Source organism: Piliocolobus tephrosceles, chromosome 20 (assembly GCF_002776525.5).
Source record: "Piliocolobus tephrosceles isolate RC106 chromosome 20, ASM277652v3, whole genome shotgun sequence".
In the NCBI taxonomy this organism is placed as follows: domain Eukaryota; kingdom Metazoa; phylum Chordata; class Mammalia; order Primates; family Cercopithecidae; genus Piliocolobus; species Piliocolobus tephrosceles.
In genome coordinates this window covers 34,630,101-34,650,384 of record NC_045453.1, presented here as the reverse complement: position 1 = coordinate 34,650,384, position 20,284 = coordinate 34,630,101, and the positions used below count along the sequence as shown (strand labels likewise).

The window sequence follows — 20,284 nt, the reverse complement described above, 5'->3', positions numbered from 1 at the left end:
GGTCGGGCTTTCCCCACCACATCGAGCCAGCCTTCTTCCTTGGTACCGGCCCTTTCTGATCTGTGTTCGCCGATGAAGGTGGTGGGGCTGTGTGTGCTCCAGCTGCAGAAGTGGTCCTCCAGGGGCAGGGCAGGTGAGACAGGTGCTGATCTCCTTGGGCTGAGGGCTACCCTTTGTGTTCCCTGGGAAGGCCACAGAATCTGAGCTGTGGGAGTCAGAGACGCCTCCTTGGAATCACAAGCAGGAGATGGGCCGAGGCTCACTGCTCACTGGGGAAGAAGGCCCCAGCCAGCGCTGGGCTCAGAGCTCACTCCCGTCCTCTGCCTGCATGTCACATCCAGTCTCTGTCATCTTCCCGTGAGCAACGTTGCTGGCAAAGCGGCTGACGATTCACCTTGTGTGTTTCTAGGGGCCAGAGCTAGAATACTAGCTCGAGGTCAAAGGAGAAAGGGTTTGCTACATCTTTCCTCGCCATGCCCAGTCCCTGCGCACACAGATCTGACTTTGCCACTGGGGCCGTGATTGCGCTAATGCCTCACTCTGAAAATTCATAATTTGCGGGGAAGTGAAACGTGTATTTTGCCTCTTCTCTAAGAACTATCTCTCAAGGTGAAAAAATAGCCTCTCTTGAAGAAGAAGGCTTATATAGAGTTAGGGGTGGAATGCTGTGACATGTTAATTTACTTTCAAACATATCAGTCAAAATAAAAAGATTTAGTAAGTAGCAAAATGTTAATTAAATCTAGATGATGGGTGTACGGAAGTTCATTTTACTATTATTTCCGCTTGTGTGTATATTTGAATATTTCATAAAATAAAAATGATGAAGACATTTTACAAGATTTTTCAGGAGAACTGGGCTTCATTAGCTTGCTTAGAAAAGGGGTTATTAAGAAAAGGGAAAAGATGACTTTGGGGTGTTGAGAAAAGACACAGACCCTGGAGAAGGCCTATTTTCTTCCCCTGTGATCTCCTAACATCAAGCTCCCCTCTTCCTTGGGAGAAGTTTGGGAGATGTGCCCATACTTATGCTATGCAGTGTCTTCTCTGGCTAAGAATGGTCATGTGACTAAACTCTGCCCAATAAGATGTGAACAGGTGTTCTGGGAAGGTCCTTCAATAAAGGAGGGGCAAGCCATTCTTCCCCCTTTTTGATTTCTTACTGTCTGTAGAAGTCTTGTAATGGCTGGTGCTCTAGCAGCCATTTTGGACCACGAGGGGCCCTGAAAGGTGTGTACAGCAGAGCAGAGGATAGAAGGAGCCAGGGTTTCTGTTGATTGTGCAGCTGTGACATCGGCCTCAACTGCCCACCTCAGGACTCCTCTCACGTGAGAGAATAAAGCTCTCCAGTATTTAAGCTTCTGTGGTTAAGTCTCTGCTCCCGGCCACTGAAGGAAGTTTCTAAATGATCCAACCCAAAATGAAACTTGCTTTCCCTTACGCTTTGGCAGATCCTGTCCAGCTTTAAGCTCACCTTTCTGTCACCCCCGCCCTTTTCTCTAAAAATGCCCAGTGTACTCTTGCTCTTTTCTTCTTAGTCCTATTCAAAATTGTTTTGGGACAGTAGCTGCTAAACTTCTTCACACGAAGTTGTAAACAATCGCTAAGTGTTACGATATAATTCCCAATCTGCCCTTCTGGGGAATATGAATTGTAAGTGTAGAAAAAGAGTTAGGTTAGAAGACTGAATCACCACTACTATAATGATAGGGCTTTACAAGTAAATTTGAAAATTTACATTAAATGGACACTTTTCTAGAAAAACATATCTAACCAAAACCATCAAAGAAATTGAACCAGTAGTTACAAACCCATCTCTCTCCAAAACAAAAAGAAGCACAACCAAAAAGACAAAATCTGCAGCTACTGAATGTCTTCACAGCACAGTGTGACCAAACATTCAGGGGATGCATTATTACAGCATCACATGACCCATTTCTGGGACAGAGAAATACTCTTGAAATTAGTCTGTAACCTTGATAGCAAAACCCAGATGAGGATGCTGTAAGCCTAAATCACCCAGAAAAGTACACAAAAAACTTCAAATATCAGCAAAACAAACTCTTCAACGTGTTACAAAATACTACCTCACTACTCAGTGGGATCCACCTCAGGAACGCAAAGATGGTTTAACATTGGGAATTCTAATAAGGAAATACACCCATTACTAGAGTAGGGGGTGGCAGCAAATATATAGACATTGAAAAGGGAATGGGAAGGTATTCTGGGGGGTCTGCCAAGTCCCTGCAGGCCACATGACAGGTCTTTGTGAAGGTTGTGTCTGCCTCCAGCAGGTGGGGTTACCTGTCTGCCCTTGGATATTAGGGGGGCACTAGCTTTACACCGAGTATCACTCCTGTTTCACTGTCCCAGGGAATGTGCAGGTGGCGGAACCTGGGGTGCTTGGCAGGGTGCGAGAAGAGTACGCACCTTCACCACGGTGACCATGCCTTCATTGGTGACGGGGTCTGTGCGGACGCTGAAGTGCCCGGAGGGATCCCCACTGATGATGCGGTAAATGGCGTTCCAGTTTGGAGAGTGAGGCTGATCTCGGTCCATCACCGTGAGGTTTGCGACCACGGTCTCCACACGGTTTTCGGGCACCTCCCCTGCAAACTGCAAAATGGAAGGAAAGAATGTTACAAACCCATGTTAAGTGTAAATATGTACAGAGAAGTGCACGTAGCGTATGTGTGCAGCTCAATGAATGTTCACAAACAGGACACACCGTGTCAGCCCAGCTCAACGAATGTTCACAGACAGAACACACTGTGTCAGCCGCGCCCAGATCAGGAATCAGAGAAGACAGGCCGCTTGGGGGTGCACAGGAGTGCGCGCCTCGTAGCACGGCTGCCGGGCCCCCAGTGAAGCAGGCGTGCAGACCTGCCCGGCAGGTGCGTCAGCCTCGCGGCTGCGGAAGAGGGCCACTGATGGAGCAGCTTCAACAATGGGTGCTTCTTTTCATTCCCAGTCCCCACCCCAGACCCAGACCCCTTCCAGGTTCCAAAGTTTCCACCTGTACTGGCTGAATGGTGGCCCCGAAGATATGGCCACATCTCAATCCTTGGAACTGGAAATGCCCCCTTGTAGGAAGAAGAGGTGCTGGAGGTGAGGATTCTGAGCCGGGGAGATTTTTCTGGATTATCCAGGTGGGAGCTAAATGCAACCACGTGCATCTTCAGAAGAGGGAGGCAGAGGGGATTTCACAAAGAAAAGACACAGACACATTCAGAGGCGGAGGCCATGGGAGAAGGCGGCAGAGACTGGAGTGAGGCCACCACAAGCCCAGGAACACCAGGGTGGCCAGCAGAACCTGAAAGAGGCAGGAAGGGTTCTCGCTGGAGTCTTTAGAGGGAGCAAGACCCTGGTGATTTCAGACTGACAGAATAAATTCCTGTTGTTTCAAGCCCCCCGTTTGTGGCCATTTGTTGCAGGAACCTCATAAGCTCATGCTGACTTCTGATTTGTTGTGGGAACCTTATAAGCTCGTGCTGACTCTGGCGTCAAAGACGAGTTCATCTGGGTTTGTTCTTTCCGTGGGTGGAACCTTCCAGTACTTGTGTCTGGCTTCTGCTCAGCCCTGTGGCTGTGGGACTCCTTTGTGTTGCTGCGTGCAGCTGAGATGGCTGAGCAGTGCTCTGTGATGTGACAGTGCTGTGATCAGGTACCCTTCCTCCCAGGACGGGCGCTGGAGTGTCAGGACAGAGCTGTGCACGTCTGCAGGCAGCTCTGCTCCCCTTCCACTGGGAGGGGAGTGTCCCCGGGTGGGAAGCCCCTGTGTCCTGGCGTGGGGCACTGTGAGGGGCTGAATGGTGTGTCCTGGAATTTCCGTGTTGAAGCCCTAAACCCCCAAGGCCTCCGAGTGTGACTGTATTTGGAGATAGGGCCTTTAAGGAGGTGACTAAGTTAAAACAAGGCCGTCAGGGTGTCTGGGGCATTACCCAGGCCACCTTCGCACCTGCCCTCAGCCAGGAGGCAAGGAGGAGCCCTCGGGTGCAGCAAACAGAAACTTGCTCTGGGGTAACCTGAACACAGGAGCCTGACCTTCCAGGGCTGCAGGTGACTAGGCCCATCAGGGCGGGGCTCTGTCCTTCCCCGGCCTCCTGTGGTCAGGACCCTGCAGCTCGCCCTGGCCCTCTGGCTGCCTGAGAAGCACAGCTGTCCGTTCGATAAGAGTCTTCCCGGAGTGCCCCTCCCCAGCTGACTTGTGCCGACGCTCCGTTGGCCAGGATGATGTCCCATGGCTACCACGACCCAAAGAAGGGAGCCTTGTGAGGTGGGAAAGGGAGAAGGGGTGGGAAACGGGCACTGGGCAGCCAACAGACCGCGTCTGCCACAGGCGAGTCCTGCAAGGATAGAGAAGCACACAGAGGCCCTGAGGCGGCGGTTCTGGGCCCAGTCTCAGCGCCGGTGTGAGAGGAGGCTGTGAGACGACGCAGATTCATCCGACCCACAAGTGCCCCTTCAGCACGCCTCTGTCATGAGTGTGGAGGCCCCGTCAGGCTAGTGGACAAAGACATCAGGTGAACAAGGTCCAAGAACATACAGATGGCGACTGTCCCTGCTGGCCCAAGGCCTGGCCTCTCATCAATGAATGAAGGAATGAGTGATAGCCTTCATATAAATGTACAAAAATGAAATATGCTGGTCCCCTTTCCAGGCAGGAGCCGAGTCAACATTCCTAAAAAGGATGGAGACGCAACAGAAGAATTCAGAGCCCACACCAACGGGCTGCCTTCCTCAAGGATGGAAAAATATTCTGATTTAATCCCAGACAAGCACTGCGTCCTTTTTCTCTTTCAAAAGCTCAGAGAAAGTCCTTTAATCAGGCTCCTCGACCTGGGGCTATGAGCTGGGCTGAAAACCCCACGGCCCGGCCCAGCTCCGGGTCTGGTAGGCAGGGCCCCGCCTGTCACCTGCAGGTGCAAGCATTCACGTCCCGATACAATCAGCTTGTTGGGAAGAAAAATTGTGGATTTACCCAAAGTGGGATCTCAGCCACGTCTGGGGAGCAGGATCCTTTCCTCACACGATGGCCACGCTCAGCCATGGAAGATCTCATCTCAGGATTGGGAGGAACCGTCTTTGTTAAACTCCAGAGTGGACAGCTGTCACCCCCACCGCTCCCAACGTCCAGTGTGGGACGGAATCTCCTAGCTGTCTCTGCTCCTGAGCCAGGTGGCCGGAGCCCAGAGCCTACAGCTGGGTATGCAGGGAGGCCTGGAGAGGCTGACCTGGCTCTAGAGGAGGGAGCTTCGGGGCTCACTCTGTCTTCCCTTCATTACACATGTTTTGAGCGTCAGATCGTCCCCCAGCAGGACAGGGAGCTGGCATCACCATGGGATGCACTAGGCTCTGAATTGCACAGCATCATGGCATGGGAGACGGTGCCTGCTGGGGGATGGCAGGGGCGACTCAGGCCATGGTTGGAGAGCCATGTGTTCTAGGGGTGAGAACATGCCTGGGAGGGAGCTGCGTGCCTGATCTCAGCCCTGCGGTCCTTGGGTGCGAGAGGACAGCCCCTGGTAAGGCTGTGGCCATGCGGGGCCCTGGGCAGCCAGGTCCCAGGCAGAGGACCGCTGCGGGGGGACATTCAAGGGAGCTTCGCTGAGGCCTGTGAACAAGTTCCAGGAGGGCCGGGGACCGGGCAGGAGGGGGCAGCCCTCCTCAGCCAGGGCTGTGCTACTGTGAGTCTAGGGGCTGACCTGGTGCCCGGGGGGCCTGGGGGTGGGCAGAGCTGTGAGCTGGAGCTGACAGTCCCGCTGGTGTCCTCAGGGGAGGTGGCAGCTGGGTCACGGGTCACATTACACACCCCCTGCTGGGACCATCTCCAGGCAGAGGCGGTGGTGGGAGGGCCTCAGGGCGGGGGGAGCTTTGCAGGCCTGGAGCAGGGAGGACAGTGTCCCACCCCATCGTCAGTGAGGCAGGCAGGTGACCCCTGCAGTGGCTGGTGGAGGACTCAAGGCCAGTGAGCTCCCCTGACCCCGGGGATCTGCGTTTGCAAAATGTGCTGGGTGCCAGGACCCTGAGCCCTCCCCAGAGATGCGGTGAACGCATAGACACTGCTCTGGCCAGGCCCCGCAGCACACACTGCTGGTGTCTGACACCTGGCCCCGGCCCATTCCCTCTGCTGGGGACACTACCTTGCCCCCAAAGCAGCCTGCCTGAATCTTGGGGTCACTTCTCCTTTGAGTGAAAACCTGCTGGCCTCCCCCAGGAGCCATGTGGCAGCCCTCGGTAGCTTCTGGCCTTTAGGATTCTGAGGGAGGGTTGACCAGGATCACGCTGCTCTGGTCCCGTGGCCACGTCACCCTAAGTTTCCTTAAGGGTTTGGTGGGATGAAGGGCTCTGGTCAGCTTGGTCTAGTGAGGCGTTGGCCGGAAGCCTATTTTTACAAATAAAGTTTTATTGACACTCAGCCACGCCCCATTCATTTACACATAGCCCGTGGCTGCTTTCCTGCCCCAGCAGTGGCACTGAGTCACGGTAACAGAGATGGCCTGACCATAGATGAAAATACTATCTGGTCCTTCGCTGAAAATGGTTCAGATCCTTGTTTTCCACCCCCGAGGCCCCCGCCTCAATAACTGGTTTGAAATAGGCTAATGACCTAAGTCAGCCAATTAGGGGTCAGTTCTGGTGGCCCCTGCGTCTGGCCTGGACATGGTAACCACATGAATCTGAAGGTGTCGGGTTGGTGGGAGCTGCCATTTGCAGCCTGAGAACAAAGCCGGCTGGAGGAAGCATGGCCCAGGGGAGCGTCACGGTGAGCTAGTGGAGCCTAGACGCAGCCATGCCTGAAGGGAGATTTCCCAAGACTTCTGAGCTCTTGTGAAATGAGCCACTCTCTTTTTATTCAAGTTGCCAGGGTCAGCATAGTGGCCACCAGTGAGGCTTCCTGGCTCCCCTGCACCTTCTGAATTCCCTTCCTTATTTTCCAGAAATCCACTTTCCCGGCCTCCTCTACAGCCACAACCAGGTGAGTGACCTAGGACTCACCAGGCAGCTGCACCTGGATGTCTGTGGTTCAGAGGCCAGGTGGAGAGGGCCTGATCCTGGCAAGCGGCAGAGGTGTCTTGAGCTTTGGAGCCAGCAGAGCAGAAGGTGGGACCAGCACCCTTGCAGGCGGCAGGGGCAAGACTCTGTGCCCAGTGGTGGGGGCTGTTTGGACGAACGGAGGGAGGATGGTGCACTTCCGGGTTCTTCTTCACCACCAACTCTTCCCATGTGTGCGAGAATGCAGCTGACGCCCGGGAAGGTGCAGATTAATCAGGCATGCACCAGGTGATGTCAATCCGAGGAGACCAAGATTTACCTGGTGGCACCTGCGGAGCAGCCCCCCTCCCCCGACATGCCCGTGCTCTGCCTATTGCCCTTCCACTCCTAGAAAAGTCACTCCCAGCAGATGCCCCGGGGGCGGGCTTTCTCAGCCCCCACTCTTGTCGGGACTGTATTAGAAACTCCACCCCCCCCAGCTCTGGTTCCTGAAGCTAGATGACCAAAGAATAAATTTGCAGTTTTGCTTTTAGCCTTGCGTACTCGCTGGTTCTTTTGTGCCCACTCTGGTGGTCTTAGAAAAACAAATCAGGGGCAGGAGGGTGCCTTCCTGGTGGAGCAGCCGTGCCTGATGCTCCCGGCCGCTTGGATTTCGTGGCCCCTCGCACCCTCTGTAGTGCCTGCCTTTGCTTACATGGCCAGGTGGGTCCTGGTGTCGTCTGCCGTTTTAGCGAGGGCCTGTCTGACGCTTCCCCACTCGCTCCCCTCCTTCTGAGGAGGCAGTGCGGCGTGCTCTGCGTCCATTCCCTTGCAGGCTTCTGAGTGAAGTTTATACGAAGAATCTATTCTAAATCATGCAAGTTTAATAAAGGTTCACAAAGAAGGCCTTCGCTGATAAATCTGGTTTAGGATTTTCTTATTAACCTTACCCTAGCCATAATGACTTTTAAATTTGATTTTTTCAGATTTTCCTACACAAGGAAAGCCTCTCAGACCCCTTGGGATGACATGGCAGGTATTTGGGAAAGGAGGAATTTTAAGAGCATCAGAATGGAATTTCTTGCCGAGACCGTAATCTAGAATTCAGCTGTGCACCCATCCCGAGAGGTAGGAGGATTTTGTTTTCCTGCGAGGGCCTTCCAGCACAATCCCAGCTCTGAGGCAGAAACCGTGAGGTTCTCAGGGAAAGGTCACCATTCGCAAGAGGAGGCTTTGGGCAGGACCCCTGCAGCACAGCCCGTGTTTCAGGAAAACCCACCCAGCTGTTTCCTTATGATATCAGTGGGCGATCAGGGCTGAGAGGGCAGACCCTGGGGCCTCCAAGGCACCTATGCTGGGGGCCACGGTGGTCCTGTCCTCAGGGAGAAGTCCCACATCTGCCACACGGCAAGTGGCCACAGGGGAGGGAGTGGGAGGGAAGTTTTGTTCCCCACAGGAAGGTGGTTCCCTTTGTGACATGGGGAGGAGGGACCCCGTTCTTCAGGAGGCTGTGGGGTCAGGTGGGCTGGCACAGGCAGGACACTCAGTGCAGCACCTGGCACAGGGTTGGTGCCCACCTGCTGCTGTGATGACCAAGGCTAGGGGCGGATTTCTGCGCCTGCAGCCGAGAGACCAGGGGGCACATGGTTCAGACGAAGCTGACTTCTGGCTGGTGGGTGTGAGGACTCCAGCCCAGGCAGGCATTTCGTCAAGAAAGAAGCGGGGCAGAGGAGAGAAGGAGGAGGAAGAAGCTGCCAGAGAAGCCCCAGGGAAAGCACAGGGCACACCCTGTCCCACGTCCTACCAGTCCTCAGCAGCTGCCTGGTGATCCCCACACTCCATGACCATGATCTCCAGGTCCCCCGAGGACTGGGAGCCCCATGAGGGAGCTGCAGCCCCTGGCACCCTTGCGCCCCTTCCAGTGAGTCGCCATCGTGCTAATCCTCATGCCCCAAACATCCAATCCCCGGTGGAGGCCCCGACGACAGCTCCCGCCAGCTTGGTGTGGGTGGGGCTATGGGCCCTGCAGCCCACATTCTCGGAACTGGCTGCTGTCCCCCGCTGGGGCCAGCCCACAGGACACTGGCTTGGGAGAAGTCCCAGGGGCGGCCAGTCAGACGCCTCCAAAGCACCAAGAGAATCCACATTTGCAAGACCAGAAATGCAAAACAGCTGGCAGTGGGCAGGAGCAGAGAGGAGAAGCTTGCGGGCCCTCACAAAGAGACAGGCCTGTCCCAGACAGGGGGCTCGTTGGGCTCATGCTGGTAACAACCCCAGGGAAACAGAATGACAGCATTTCGGGAGCAGGAGGCAGAGGGGATTCTATGATTGTTCCCGTTTCGCAGGTGATGAAACTGAGGCTCCAGGAGGCAACCTGCCCAAGGTCGCCAGTGGTGGAAAGGGGTGCTGAGGCTGCGCTGGCCCCTGGGGGCGCCTCTCGGCCCCACACCCTGCTTGTCTTGACAGGTCACTTTCATGGTTTTCATTTGGAACAGGGAATTACACATCCACAAATGAGTAACAATTGCTCATGGTAGAAAAACTGGGAAAACCAAAATTCACAGAAGTAAAATATGTACATTTACTTTTATTTTATTATTATACTTTAAGTTCTGGGGTACATGTGCACAATGTGCAGGTTTGTTACATATGTATACATGCGCCATGTTGGTGTGCCGCACCCATTAACTCATCATTTACATTAGATATATTTCCTAACACTAGCCATCCTCCCTCCCCCCTCCCCACGACAGGCCCCCGTGTGTGATGTTCCCCACCCTGTGTCCAACTGATCTCATTGTTCATTTCCCACCTATGAGAGAGAACATGCGGTGTTTAGTTTTCTGTTCTTGCGATAGTTTGCTGAGAATGATGGTTTCCAGCTGCATCCATGTCCCTACAAAGGACACGAACTCATCTTTTTTTTATGGCTGCATAGTATTCCTTGGTGTATATGTGCCACATTTTCTTAATCCAGTCTGTCACTGATGGACATTTGGGTTGATTCCAAGTCTTTGCTATTGTGAATAGTGCTGCAATAAACATATGTGTGCATGTGTCTTTATAGCAGCATGACTTATAATCCTTTGGGTATATACCCAGTAGTGGGATGGCTGGGTCATATGGTATTTCTAGTTCTAGATCCTTGAGGAATCACCACACTGTTTTCCGCAATGGCTGAACTAGTTTACAATCCCACCAACAGTGTAAAAGTGTTCCTATTTCTCCACATCCTCTCCAGCACCTGTTGTTTCCTGACTTTTTAATGATTGCCATTCTAACTGGTGTGAGATGGTATCTCATTGTAATCCCAGCTCCTGAGTAGCTGGGATTACAGGCACCTGCCATCATGCCTAGCTAAGTTTTGTATTTTGTAGAGATGGGGTTTCACCATATTGGCCAGGCTGGTTTTGAACTCCTGACTTCAGGTGATCTGCCCGCCTCAGCCTCCCAAAGTGTTGGGATTACAGGAGTGAGCCACCGTGCCTGGCCTTTCAGATTTTAGATACGTAGATTAACCTCTGAGGAGCAGGGGCTGTGACTGCTTTGGTTTTCGCTGTAGCTGTCCTGCACCCTGGCATAGGGAGTGCCCAGTGCAGGGTGAAATGAATTAACGAATGAATGTGCAAACATAATGAACAAGGCCTGGCAGGTGGCACACAAAGTTTCATAAGAGATTTACTTTTTAATTCAATGCTAATACTGTGTGTGATTTCTTTTTTTTTTTCTTGAGACAGTCTTGCTCTGTTGCCCATGTTGCCCATGAGTTTAGTGGCATGATCATAGCTCACTGCAGCCTCCAACTCCTGGGCTCAAGTGATCCTCCTGCCTCGGCCTCCCAAGTAGCTGGAGCTACAGGCCTGCACCACCTCTGCCGTGTGTGAGATTTTTAATCAGTTCTCTGAGGCAGGTGGTCATGAGGCACTGACCTCATACTTAGACATCTGCGATGCTAGACTCTTTCTCCTTCAAATATTCCCAAAATGACACAAATGTAGCCTCTTTGCTTAGGTGAAGTCAGGGCTCAACAACAAGCCTGTGGCCTGAATCTGTTCCTTGCTTGTTTTTGTAAATAAAGTTTTATTGGGACATGGCCACACCCGCTAGCTTGTGTTTTGTCTGTGGTTATTTTTGTCCTACAATGGCAGCCGTTAGGAGTTGCCATGGAGACCTTCGGGCAGCCAGAGTGCAAACATTTACTCTCCAGACCATTCAAGAAAAGGCGTGTCTGCCCCTGTGTCAACGGCAGCTCATTTGCCTGCAAATCCTTGGGAATGTGGGGCCCTGCTCGCTCCTCTGTGGATCTGCCCTTGCACCCCTGGAACGAGCACAGGAGTGGTTCTGCTGGGTGGTGGCCACATGCCCCAGGGCATGGCTGACATTTAGGGCCCTGCCCATAGCCCCCAGGGCAGAGTGAGGCTGTTCTTCCTCTAATGGAGGCCCCCGGGGTCCTGGTTTCAGAGGCCCAGGCTTGACCTTTTCTGCCTCTGCATTGCTCGACCATTTGTGCTGCCTGACCTGCTCTGAAAACGGCCGTCCACAACGCATCCATGCCCGCCGGGGACCCGCCTTTTGTGACTTTGGAACTCCAAGGACTGAACACGTCATGGTTTGAATTTCCATCAGTTGCTGGAAGCCAGAAGGTGCCCCCGGCTCCAGGCTGCTCCTCAGGTGTGACATGCAGGGCGGCGTCTTGGTGAGTTGCTGCTGTACTTAATTTCTGTCTGTCCCTCCCACAACCAGTTTCCCGGCAAAAGACTAGTGGCAGTGACTCAATATCTCATAAAGACGAGCCACGGCCAACTGCGAACTTTGCTCCCTCGTCTGACGGACAGTAGTGCCACTGAGGCCCAGCTTTGTCTCCTGGAAGGCTCAGGACCTCCTTTCACCTCTTCCCACGGAGCAGGTCTGAATGAGCAGAAACGGGACTCTGCCGCTGCCCTCGTCACCCCAGCCCCGTGGGCCAGCGTAGGATTGACGCTTTCACCGAGGTGCTGCTTGCTCAGAAGCGTCTGGCTGGTCCTAATGAGGCCTTGTTCCCAGCCACCTGGCGTTGGGTGTGGCTTCTTCCAGCCGGAGCCTGGTGTGGACAAGGGCATCTAACTGGAGGGAAGTGCCCAAGCCTGGTGCTCGTGCCCAGCCGGAGCTCAGCGGATCCATCACTGTGACGAGCACAGCTGAATGCCGGCCCTGACGCCTCCTATCCAGCTGGGGTGTGGTCTGCGGCGCCCCCCACAGGGCTGGGAGCCACCTGGGGACACAGCCGGCCGCAGTTCCTCCGTTCTGTGATTGCTTGCATTGGAAAATCGATAGTGTAAACCTACAAACCACAGCTCCTTTGGATGTTACAATGTCATTGGTTTTTGGAATTTAGTTGTCTATTCAGTAAAACGATGATTTCTGCTGAGTTCTGAGTTCACAAATCAGAATTGTTGGATCCGTGGCTCTTGTGACCAGAAGGAAGTTGCAGGCAGTTTTTCTTCTTCTTCTTCTTCCTCCTCCTCCTCTTCCCTTTACAGACAGGAGCTTTGGGGGCAGCGGGGGGCGGGCGGAGGTAGGGGAGTGGCAGAGCCCGCTTGCCTGAGCCTCTGCTCCCGCCTTGCAGCACTGCTATGACAAATAAATAGTGCACAAAAAAGTGCTCCCTGCAATGCCCGCTTGAGGGAAAGGACCAGCCATTGAGCTCAAAAGGGACTTTTGGGTCCATAGACCAGGTTGGCTTTCTCCCTTCCCAGAAAGGACACAGAGGTTGACCCATCTTCTTACCCCGGACTGGAGCACAACTGCAGGCAGCTCCTGTCAGCAGCTTGTCTGTGCCAGGGTGAGGGACACAATTGCTATCAATCGTCATTATTGATCATACAACAGCCACAGTGGCCATATGATTGCTGTTCTACTCATTGGGTCTTTCTTTGAGTCAGGTACGCTGCCAAGGGACTGATATCTGGGAACATTTGGTCTTCACACGCCCATCGGGCGGGAACAGATGAGGAAACGGAGGCACAGAAGACTCTGCAACTTGCCCAAGGTCAACAGCTGGTCAGTTGTGGAGCCAGGCTTGAAGCTGGGGAGTCTGGCCCAGCGCCCACCCCCAGCCCCTGGGTCCCCCCTCTCCCCTGCAGCTTGGACAGGCGGGTCCAGGGAGGTCTGAGAGACTGGCGGGAGCACTGCGGCTGGAAGGACTGAAGTCTTGACCCCCAGGCCGAGGGACCCCAGGCTTCTGTGTGTCCTGGCCTTAGGGTTGTCCTTCCCAGTCGTGGCTCCCCCATGTCTCTGGACCGATGTCCTGTTGGTCCCTGCCCCAGGATGGTTCCAGACTTGGGCTCTCAGGAGTGCCCCCTCTGCAGCCGTCTCTAGGAAGCTGTTCCTGGCGGGAGGAGCAAGGAGGCGGGAGGTGATGTCAGGCAGGCGGGAGCTCCTGGTTCCTGCAGCCGCCACCTCTGTGCTTGGAAAAGCTGGCTCCGATTAATTATTTATGGCCGAGGCTTGCACAGAACACCCAAGCATAATTAAGGGCACTGAGTCCATTCTGATTTTCAGATGCCCGACTCTTGTGCTCAGGACTCACGCTGAATCGTAATTTCTCCCCTTCTTCTGCAGAACTCAGGGACTCACAGGGCTTGGCCCAGGTAGGCGTGCAGCCAGGCGTGAGGGGCCAGGGATCTGTGGGTGAGAGCTGCCCCGGGCCAGCCCAGCCAGTCCCCCTGCCGAGGCTGGCCAGTAGTCCCTCTACCCTCAGAGCTGGGGCTGCTCTTCCTCCCGGTCAGGAGGGTCACTTCCGAGGAGGGACTGTAGGACACATCCTCAGGCGGCTTGGGGTGGGAACTTCCAGAAGGACCTCAAAAACTTGAGGGCCACAGACCCATAGACCCCAGGGCTCCTAAGTTCAGCTGACACCCCCGCCTCTGGCAAAACTATTTTTAACCCCTTTGAGAGAAAAATCTGTATTTCCACATCAACTGTGATAACCAGGCACTGGCTGAGCCAGACATGTCCTAAATGCTGGGGACCCACTCATCCTGCCCTCGGAGAGCCTGTGGGGAAACCAGCACGACTCCCTTCCCTCTTATTTAAAAAAGATTTAACCTGATTTTATTCACACTTGCCTTGGGACCGGGAATAGATCATTCACAAAGACATAGAGTAAGTACAAAATATGTCTTATCATGTATGCATTTTAAATGACAACGATGATATACCTTAATAATTTCTACCTCCCTCTTCTTTTATTTTTGAGACAGAGTCTCGCTCTCTCTCCTAGGCTGGAGTGCAGTGATGTGATCTCGGCTCACTCTAACCTCTGCCTCCCATGTTCAAGCAATTCTCTGCCTCAGCCTCCTGAATAGCTGGGATTACAGGTGCCTGCCACCACGCTGGGCTAATTTTTTTTTTTTTTTTTATTTTTAGTAGAGACGGGTTTCATATCTTGGCCAGGCTAGTCTTGAACTCCTGACCTCGTGATCCACCTGCCTTGACCTCCCAAAGTACTGGGATTACAGGCGTGAGCCACCGCACCTGGCCCTCCCTCTTTTACCATTTGGGGCAACTGCACTGAGAAGGTTTTGGTGACATTGCTACAAGCCCCTCACCTTTGAAAGGCCAAAACGGACAGGACGCCAGATCTCTTAAAGCTGGAACTGTGTCTGCTCGCCACCCATCTCCATGCTCCTGGGATGGGGGCCTGGGGCACCACCCGTGGCATTTTTAGAGCAGATTTATGTTGCTGAAGTCTTAAAATTCCACGTAGATCAGCAGTGCTCCTGATGACACCTTGAGGTGGGATTAATTCTAGGTGGAAAGTGGGGATGAAATCCTGCTGCTCGGCCGGGCGCGGTGGCTCAAGCCTGTAATCCCAGCACTTTGGGAGGCCGAGACGGGCAGATCACGAGGTCAGGAGATCGAGACCATCCTGGCTAACACGGTGAAACCCCGTCTCTACTAAAAATACAAAAAACTAGCCGGGCGAGGTGGCGGGCGCCTGTAGTCCCAGCTACTCGGGAGGCTGAGGGAGGAGAATGGCGGGAACCCGGGAGGCGGAGCTTGCAGTGAGCTGAGATCCGGCCACTGCACTCCAGCCTGGGCGACAGAGCAAGACTCCGTCTCAAAAAAACAAAAACAAAAACAAAACAAAACAAAACAAGAAATCCTGCTGTTTAGAGAGGTCCAGCGATCCAACCCTGGCTACACAGCTGGCAGGGACCACGAGCGGGGCCAGTGCTGGGCTTCCTGACTCCAGGGGACCCTCCCTGTGGGCATGTGTGTGGGTGTGGGCATGTGTGTGGGTGGGGGGGTGGGCTGGAGGAAGGCCTGTGATGCCAGATCTCCAGGGTCGCCGTGTGCTGGCTGGACCTGTCCCTGAGAACTTCACTGCAGGACCCATGCAGTGGTCCTGCATAGGAGGCCTTGGGGCAGGGTCTGAATCTTGTGTACTCTGTGGCCACCAGCTTCTAGCACAGCAGACCCCACGCTCATCTGCTGGTGGGAGTGCTGAGGGCCCCCGCTCAGCCTCACGTGGGCAGTGCGGCCGTGCTCAGAGCCGGTGAAGGGAAAATAACTTTTAATTAACATTTAGGACTCAGAACTGGATCATGCAAATCCCCTGCATCTCTGTAGCTTCTGCTGATTGTTCTTGATTAGGCTTGGTAAAAATAGCCCGGCGGCATGCGCAGCAGCGTGGCTGACCTTCGCCATCCTGCTGGCCCCTTTGCCTGCTCCATCCCACGATGAGGCACGGACGGTGTCCTGGGGCTCCTGCCTGTCCCTCATCTTCAGAAGGACACACCGAGGGCCATGCTAACCCCAAGTACAGACACCCCTTCCCCATGACCATGTGACCCAGTCACCTGGAAAAGCCACCCCAGGGTGGAGGGAACCCTCCCTGCCAGGGTCACCCATCCATTGTCCACCCACTAGCATGTCACCTCGCCGGCCTGACCACTGCAGCGGACTGCGATCCTCTCCCGGCCTGTATTAGACTGGGAGGTGCCGTGGACACTGGCTGAGAAGCAGCTAGACATATCTGCGTACTCCTCAAGAGAGGCCATTCCCCTGCCCCGTGATCTGGGGCCTGGGACCTGCCTGAGGCCCTCTGGAACCAAGAATGGACAATGGCCCAACTCTGGGAGGTGCACGAGGCTGCAGTAGCCTGTGCTTAGCCATTGGAAAAGCACAGGGGCGTGTCTCTCTAATAAATGCCTTGGGGACCCTCTGCCCCAGTCCCAGGAGGAGCAGCCCCAGGGTGCTGTGGTCGGTCAGCAGTGGTGGTGAGGGTAGCTCAGTGCCGAGGGCTGCTCAGTGCTGGTCAGTGTGGGTGGCTGGTCAGTGCTGGTGGCTGGTCAGTGCTGGTCAGTACTGGTTGCTGGTCATTTTTGGTCAGTGCTGGTAAATGCTGGAGGCTGGTCAGTGCTGGTCAGTGCTCATGCTGGTCAGTGCTTGTGGCTGGTCCACTAGGTCTAGAAGGGCCTCTGCCTTGGCTTCCCAGAGTCTCGGGAGGGGGACCAGAGACGAGGGGTAGGGCTTGCAGTGGAATGATGGGATTCTCTGAATTTCAGGATTTAGGACCACAGTTCCCCTTGTTTATCTTCTGCCCCCCAACATCTCAGAGAATCAGGTCATCCCCACCTTTCGTTCAAGGGGACACAGAGGCAGGAATTCTCCCCTGCAATGTGCTTCAAGTTGCCTTGAGCCAAATGCAGAATTCTGCTGGGGGCTCAGTGTGACTCCCGGGCTGGCCGTTTTTCAGAGGCATGTGCAGGTCAGGGACATCCTGCCGGTTCTCCGTCTTCCTTCACAGGGATGTCAGCTCCAAGAAAGGCAGAGACACCTGCTCCACACAATTTGCGTCACCTTCTCCCCTCCCTCCCTGCCATCACTTCCTTCTCTTTCTTGGAGTCAGGGAGGAAGGACAGCTGGGGCTGCCTGGCCAGCTGTGCGGGTGCAGCCCTGCTGCGCTCTTGGGCCTGGACGTTATTATTCTCCAGGGTCCCCAGGTTAGCAGCTGCTTCCCCTATGCCCAGACTCCCCGGGAGCCTGGCCCTGAGCTTTTCCTGCCCATTGCTCATTGGCCGGAAGAGAGCAAATAGAGACTGAAGCTAAGAGAGAGAAGGGGGTGTTTTCCAAACCATCTGAATGCCTTCCTGGCCAATTGTATGAGAGCTGTTGCATCCTGGGGCTGCGCCCTGTTAAATGCTCCTCGGGCTCCTGGTTGCCCTGGCCGCTTGCTGCCTGGGACTCACTGCCAGGAGCCTGAGGGAGCGCCTGGACCATCCCAGCCCTGCCACAGGGGTGCCGAGCTGGCTTCCTTCGCTGTGATCTGCCATCTTCCCACCAGATGGCGCTGTGTGCTCACGGCCACCTCTGCCTGGTGCAGCTGCGCCAGGGCCTGGGATGCAGGACGCAGGAGGCCCAGATGCAGGACGGGTGCTGTGCTGAGGGGCTCTGGCCTTGAGTTGCCTTCTCAGCAAGCCGGCCCACCCACAGGGAGGAGCGTCACCCTCCTGACCCCATCCCTGCCCGTCTCCCTCTTAGCCTTCCGCAACCCGGAGTCCTCATCTGTCACTGGGTTGGTCGGGGTTGGCTGGGATCAGAGGCTGGCTGTGTACCCTGGCCGCACCCTGGGGCCCGAGGGGCAGCTCCACAGATGCAGCTGGTGCTGCCGCTGTCATTGCTCTCATGATTGACACACAGCTCTGCGGGGGCCGAGGCCTGGGGGGGAAGGGGGTGATATGGTTGTAGCGGCAGAAAAAACCCTGAGATCCTGGCATCTCGGGGTCATGGCCACTCTGGGAGCCCTCGCTGACCCTCCCCTCTGCACGTCGCAGCCTGGTGCCTTAAACTTTCCTAGAGGGTTTCCTGGGGCTGGGCCACGTGCCTGTGATGTCAGCACTGCTACGGGGGCCCAAAATGACAGCTTGGGGACACAGTGTCGCACCCCACGGACCCAGGGAGTCACCACAGAGGGTCCTGGTTGGTGAGAAGGGCAACAGCCGAGGCTGGGACCTCCCCAGATCGCTGGACAGCAGGGAAGTGGGGTCATCGAATGTCTGTCAGCACGGTGGCCTCTGCGGATTTCAAGGGAAGGGTCCCTGCTGGTGGTGCAGCTGCCCTGCTGGAATCCAGAGGAAGCGGGGGCCACACGCCTTACAGCCCTGTCTCCACCATGTTCCCACCAGACAGAGTTTGGTCCCTTGTGAACTGGGGACTCAGGACCTCGCAGTGGACTTTCAACAACATTCAGTGAGTGGCCACTCAGGTCCCAAGCAGCCGGTATGGGGCCCAGTCACGACCCCCTTTCTGCCAACAGCAGGCCGTAGAGGGTCGGCCAAGTTCCACACACAGGATGGACCTGCCACGCCAACGCCCCATCTGGGCATCCCCCAAGCAGGTCCACACGCAGGCCTCCCAAAATGGCAGTGACATCAGCCCAAATAGTACCAGTCAACTCCTCCAGACATCACAGAACTGCCTCCCAGGCGGCAACCGACCTCCGCCGCAGGTCCCCTCCCTGGCTGAGCCCTGGCCTCTCCCCTATTGCGCACACCAGGAGTGGAGCCACTCCACACAGCAGTCCTCGCTGCCCAGGGCCTTTCTTACACACCACCTGCCAAGCACCCATCAGACAGAGCTGCAGAGAGAGAGGGAGCTGCGCCGCACGTCAGTGAGTTCCTGCCCCGCACAGGCCATGCATCACTGGGCGGCTTCGAGGCACTCACCGTGCTGGCGGTAAATTCTGGCGGGTTGTCGTTCACATCTGTCACCGTGATAATGGCTGTGGCTGTGTTTGAGAGGCCATAGTTGAGATTTCCTTCCATGTCTGTGGCCTGAACGATGACTGTGTACTGCTGAACTTTCTGGAAGGGAGACACCAGTTGAGAAAGAACAGAAAATCAGTTTGGGTTTTAATTGACAGGGCACTTATAAAAAGAAATCTGTTCACAGGAACGGAGTTCCTGGAGCCGGTTCTCTTTCATCAGGGGCTGTGTGCTGGGTGCAGGGCCTTCTCCAAGACTCCTGGTTGACACTGTCTATCGGAGTAAGTTTCTCCTCCCCTCGCCACGGCTTAAGGTGTGGCATGAAGAGGCTTGCTTGTGTTTTCGTCTCTGTGGTCCTGCCATTAATAGGGGTAGACCACGTTTGGTGCCAAGATAGAAGGGAGGAGAACAGGGGAGCCCAGAGGGCACTGGGGTTGCATTCGGTCTGGAAAACCAAGCAGGGACAGTTTGCAAAGGGAGGGATGCCCCACAGACGCGGGTCAGGAGGGACCTCGTTTCTTGAGTGTCTACCTTGTCCAGCCGAACTGCAGGTGAGACATTCAGATGGGAAGAAGAGACAAACCCTTTCCCTTCTCTTTGCAGGTGTGGAGATGCAAGCATGCTTTCTGCTGGAAAACGCAGTCCTGACAGGGCGGTTTACCATGCAGGCGCAGGTGTGAGCTTCAAATGGCAAATAAGGCTTGGTGGGATGAGTGCATTTTATTAGGCACTGAAGGAGTCTCGTGGCCTTTCTCCGCAGAGCCCTTGCTGGGAGTCCATCAGTGCCAAAATCCCTGAGCTGGCCGAGGTGGCTTTTCCACACCTCTGTTCTGACCCAGAGGCATGAACTGCTGAGGTGGCAGCTGAGGACAAGCTTGTGGGCAGCTCCCTGAGGACAAGCTTGTGGGCAGCTCCCTGAGGACGAGCTTGTGGGCAGCTCCCTGATGGGACCACAGCCCGCCTGTCACCAGTACCATTAGGGGAGGGGATTCTGGGGACCAAAGCAAAAAAGGGACCCTGCGAAAAGCTCTCCAAGTGACAAACAGCCCTGAGTCTTGCTTCTCTAAGAGGTTAGGGGAGGAAGACCAGTTCCCAGCAGTGTGGTTCAGTGAAACGTGCTCAAGTTCCATAAACTGGCTCCATAAGGAATTACCAACAGCAGATGGTCACCAACCTTTTCTCTTTCCAACCATCATCCATTCATCTATCCACCCAGCCACTCACCCTCCGATCCACCGTCCCTGTATTCACCCATCCATCCATCTGTCCATCCACTCACCTACCCATCCATTTATCCATCCACTCACCCACCCATCCACTATCCCTCAATCTGCCCCACATCCATCTATCCATCCACCCACTCACTCATCTACCATCCCTGTATTCACGCACCCACCACCATCCCTCTATTCATGCACCCATCCATCTATCCATCCACCCACCTACCCATCCACCATCCCTCTACTCATCTGCCAATCCACCTATCCCTCTATTCACCCACCCATCCATCTATCATCCACCCACCCCTCCATCCACCATCCCTCTATTCACCCACCCAT

The 20,284-nt window shown here is 54.9% G+C and overlaps 1 protein-coding gene across 1 annotated transcript in view; it reads right to left on the bottom strand.

The window, feature by feature from the left end:
* CDH4 (cadherin 4) overlaps positions 1 to 20,284 on the bottom strand; it is a 432,089-nt gene that overhangs the window by 21,820 nt on the left and 389,985 nt on the right. Inside the window, exons 7-8 of the mRNA XM_026455132.1 lie at positions 18,687 to 18,824; positions 2,431 to 2,616 (exon numbers count right to left, since the gene is read on the bottom strand). Coding sequence (XP_026310917.1) covers positions 2,431 to 2,616; positions 18,687 to 18,824 — 324 coding nt within the window. The remainder of the gene's footprint in view (positions 1 to 2,430; positions 2,617 to 18,686; positions 18,825 to 20,284) is intronic.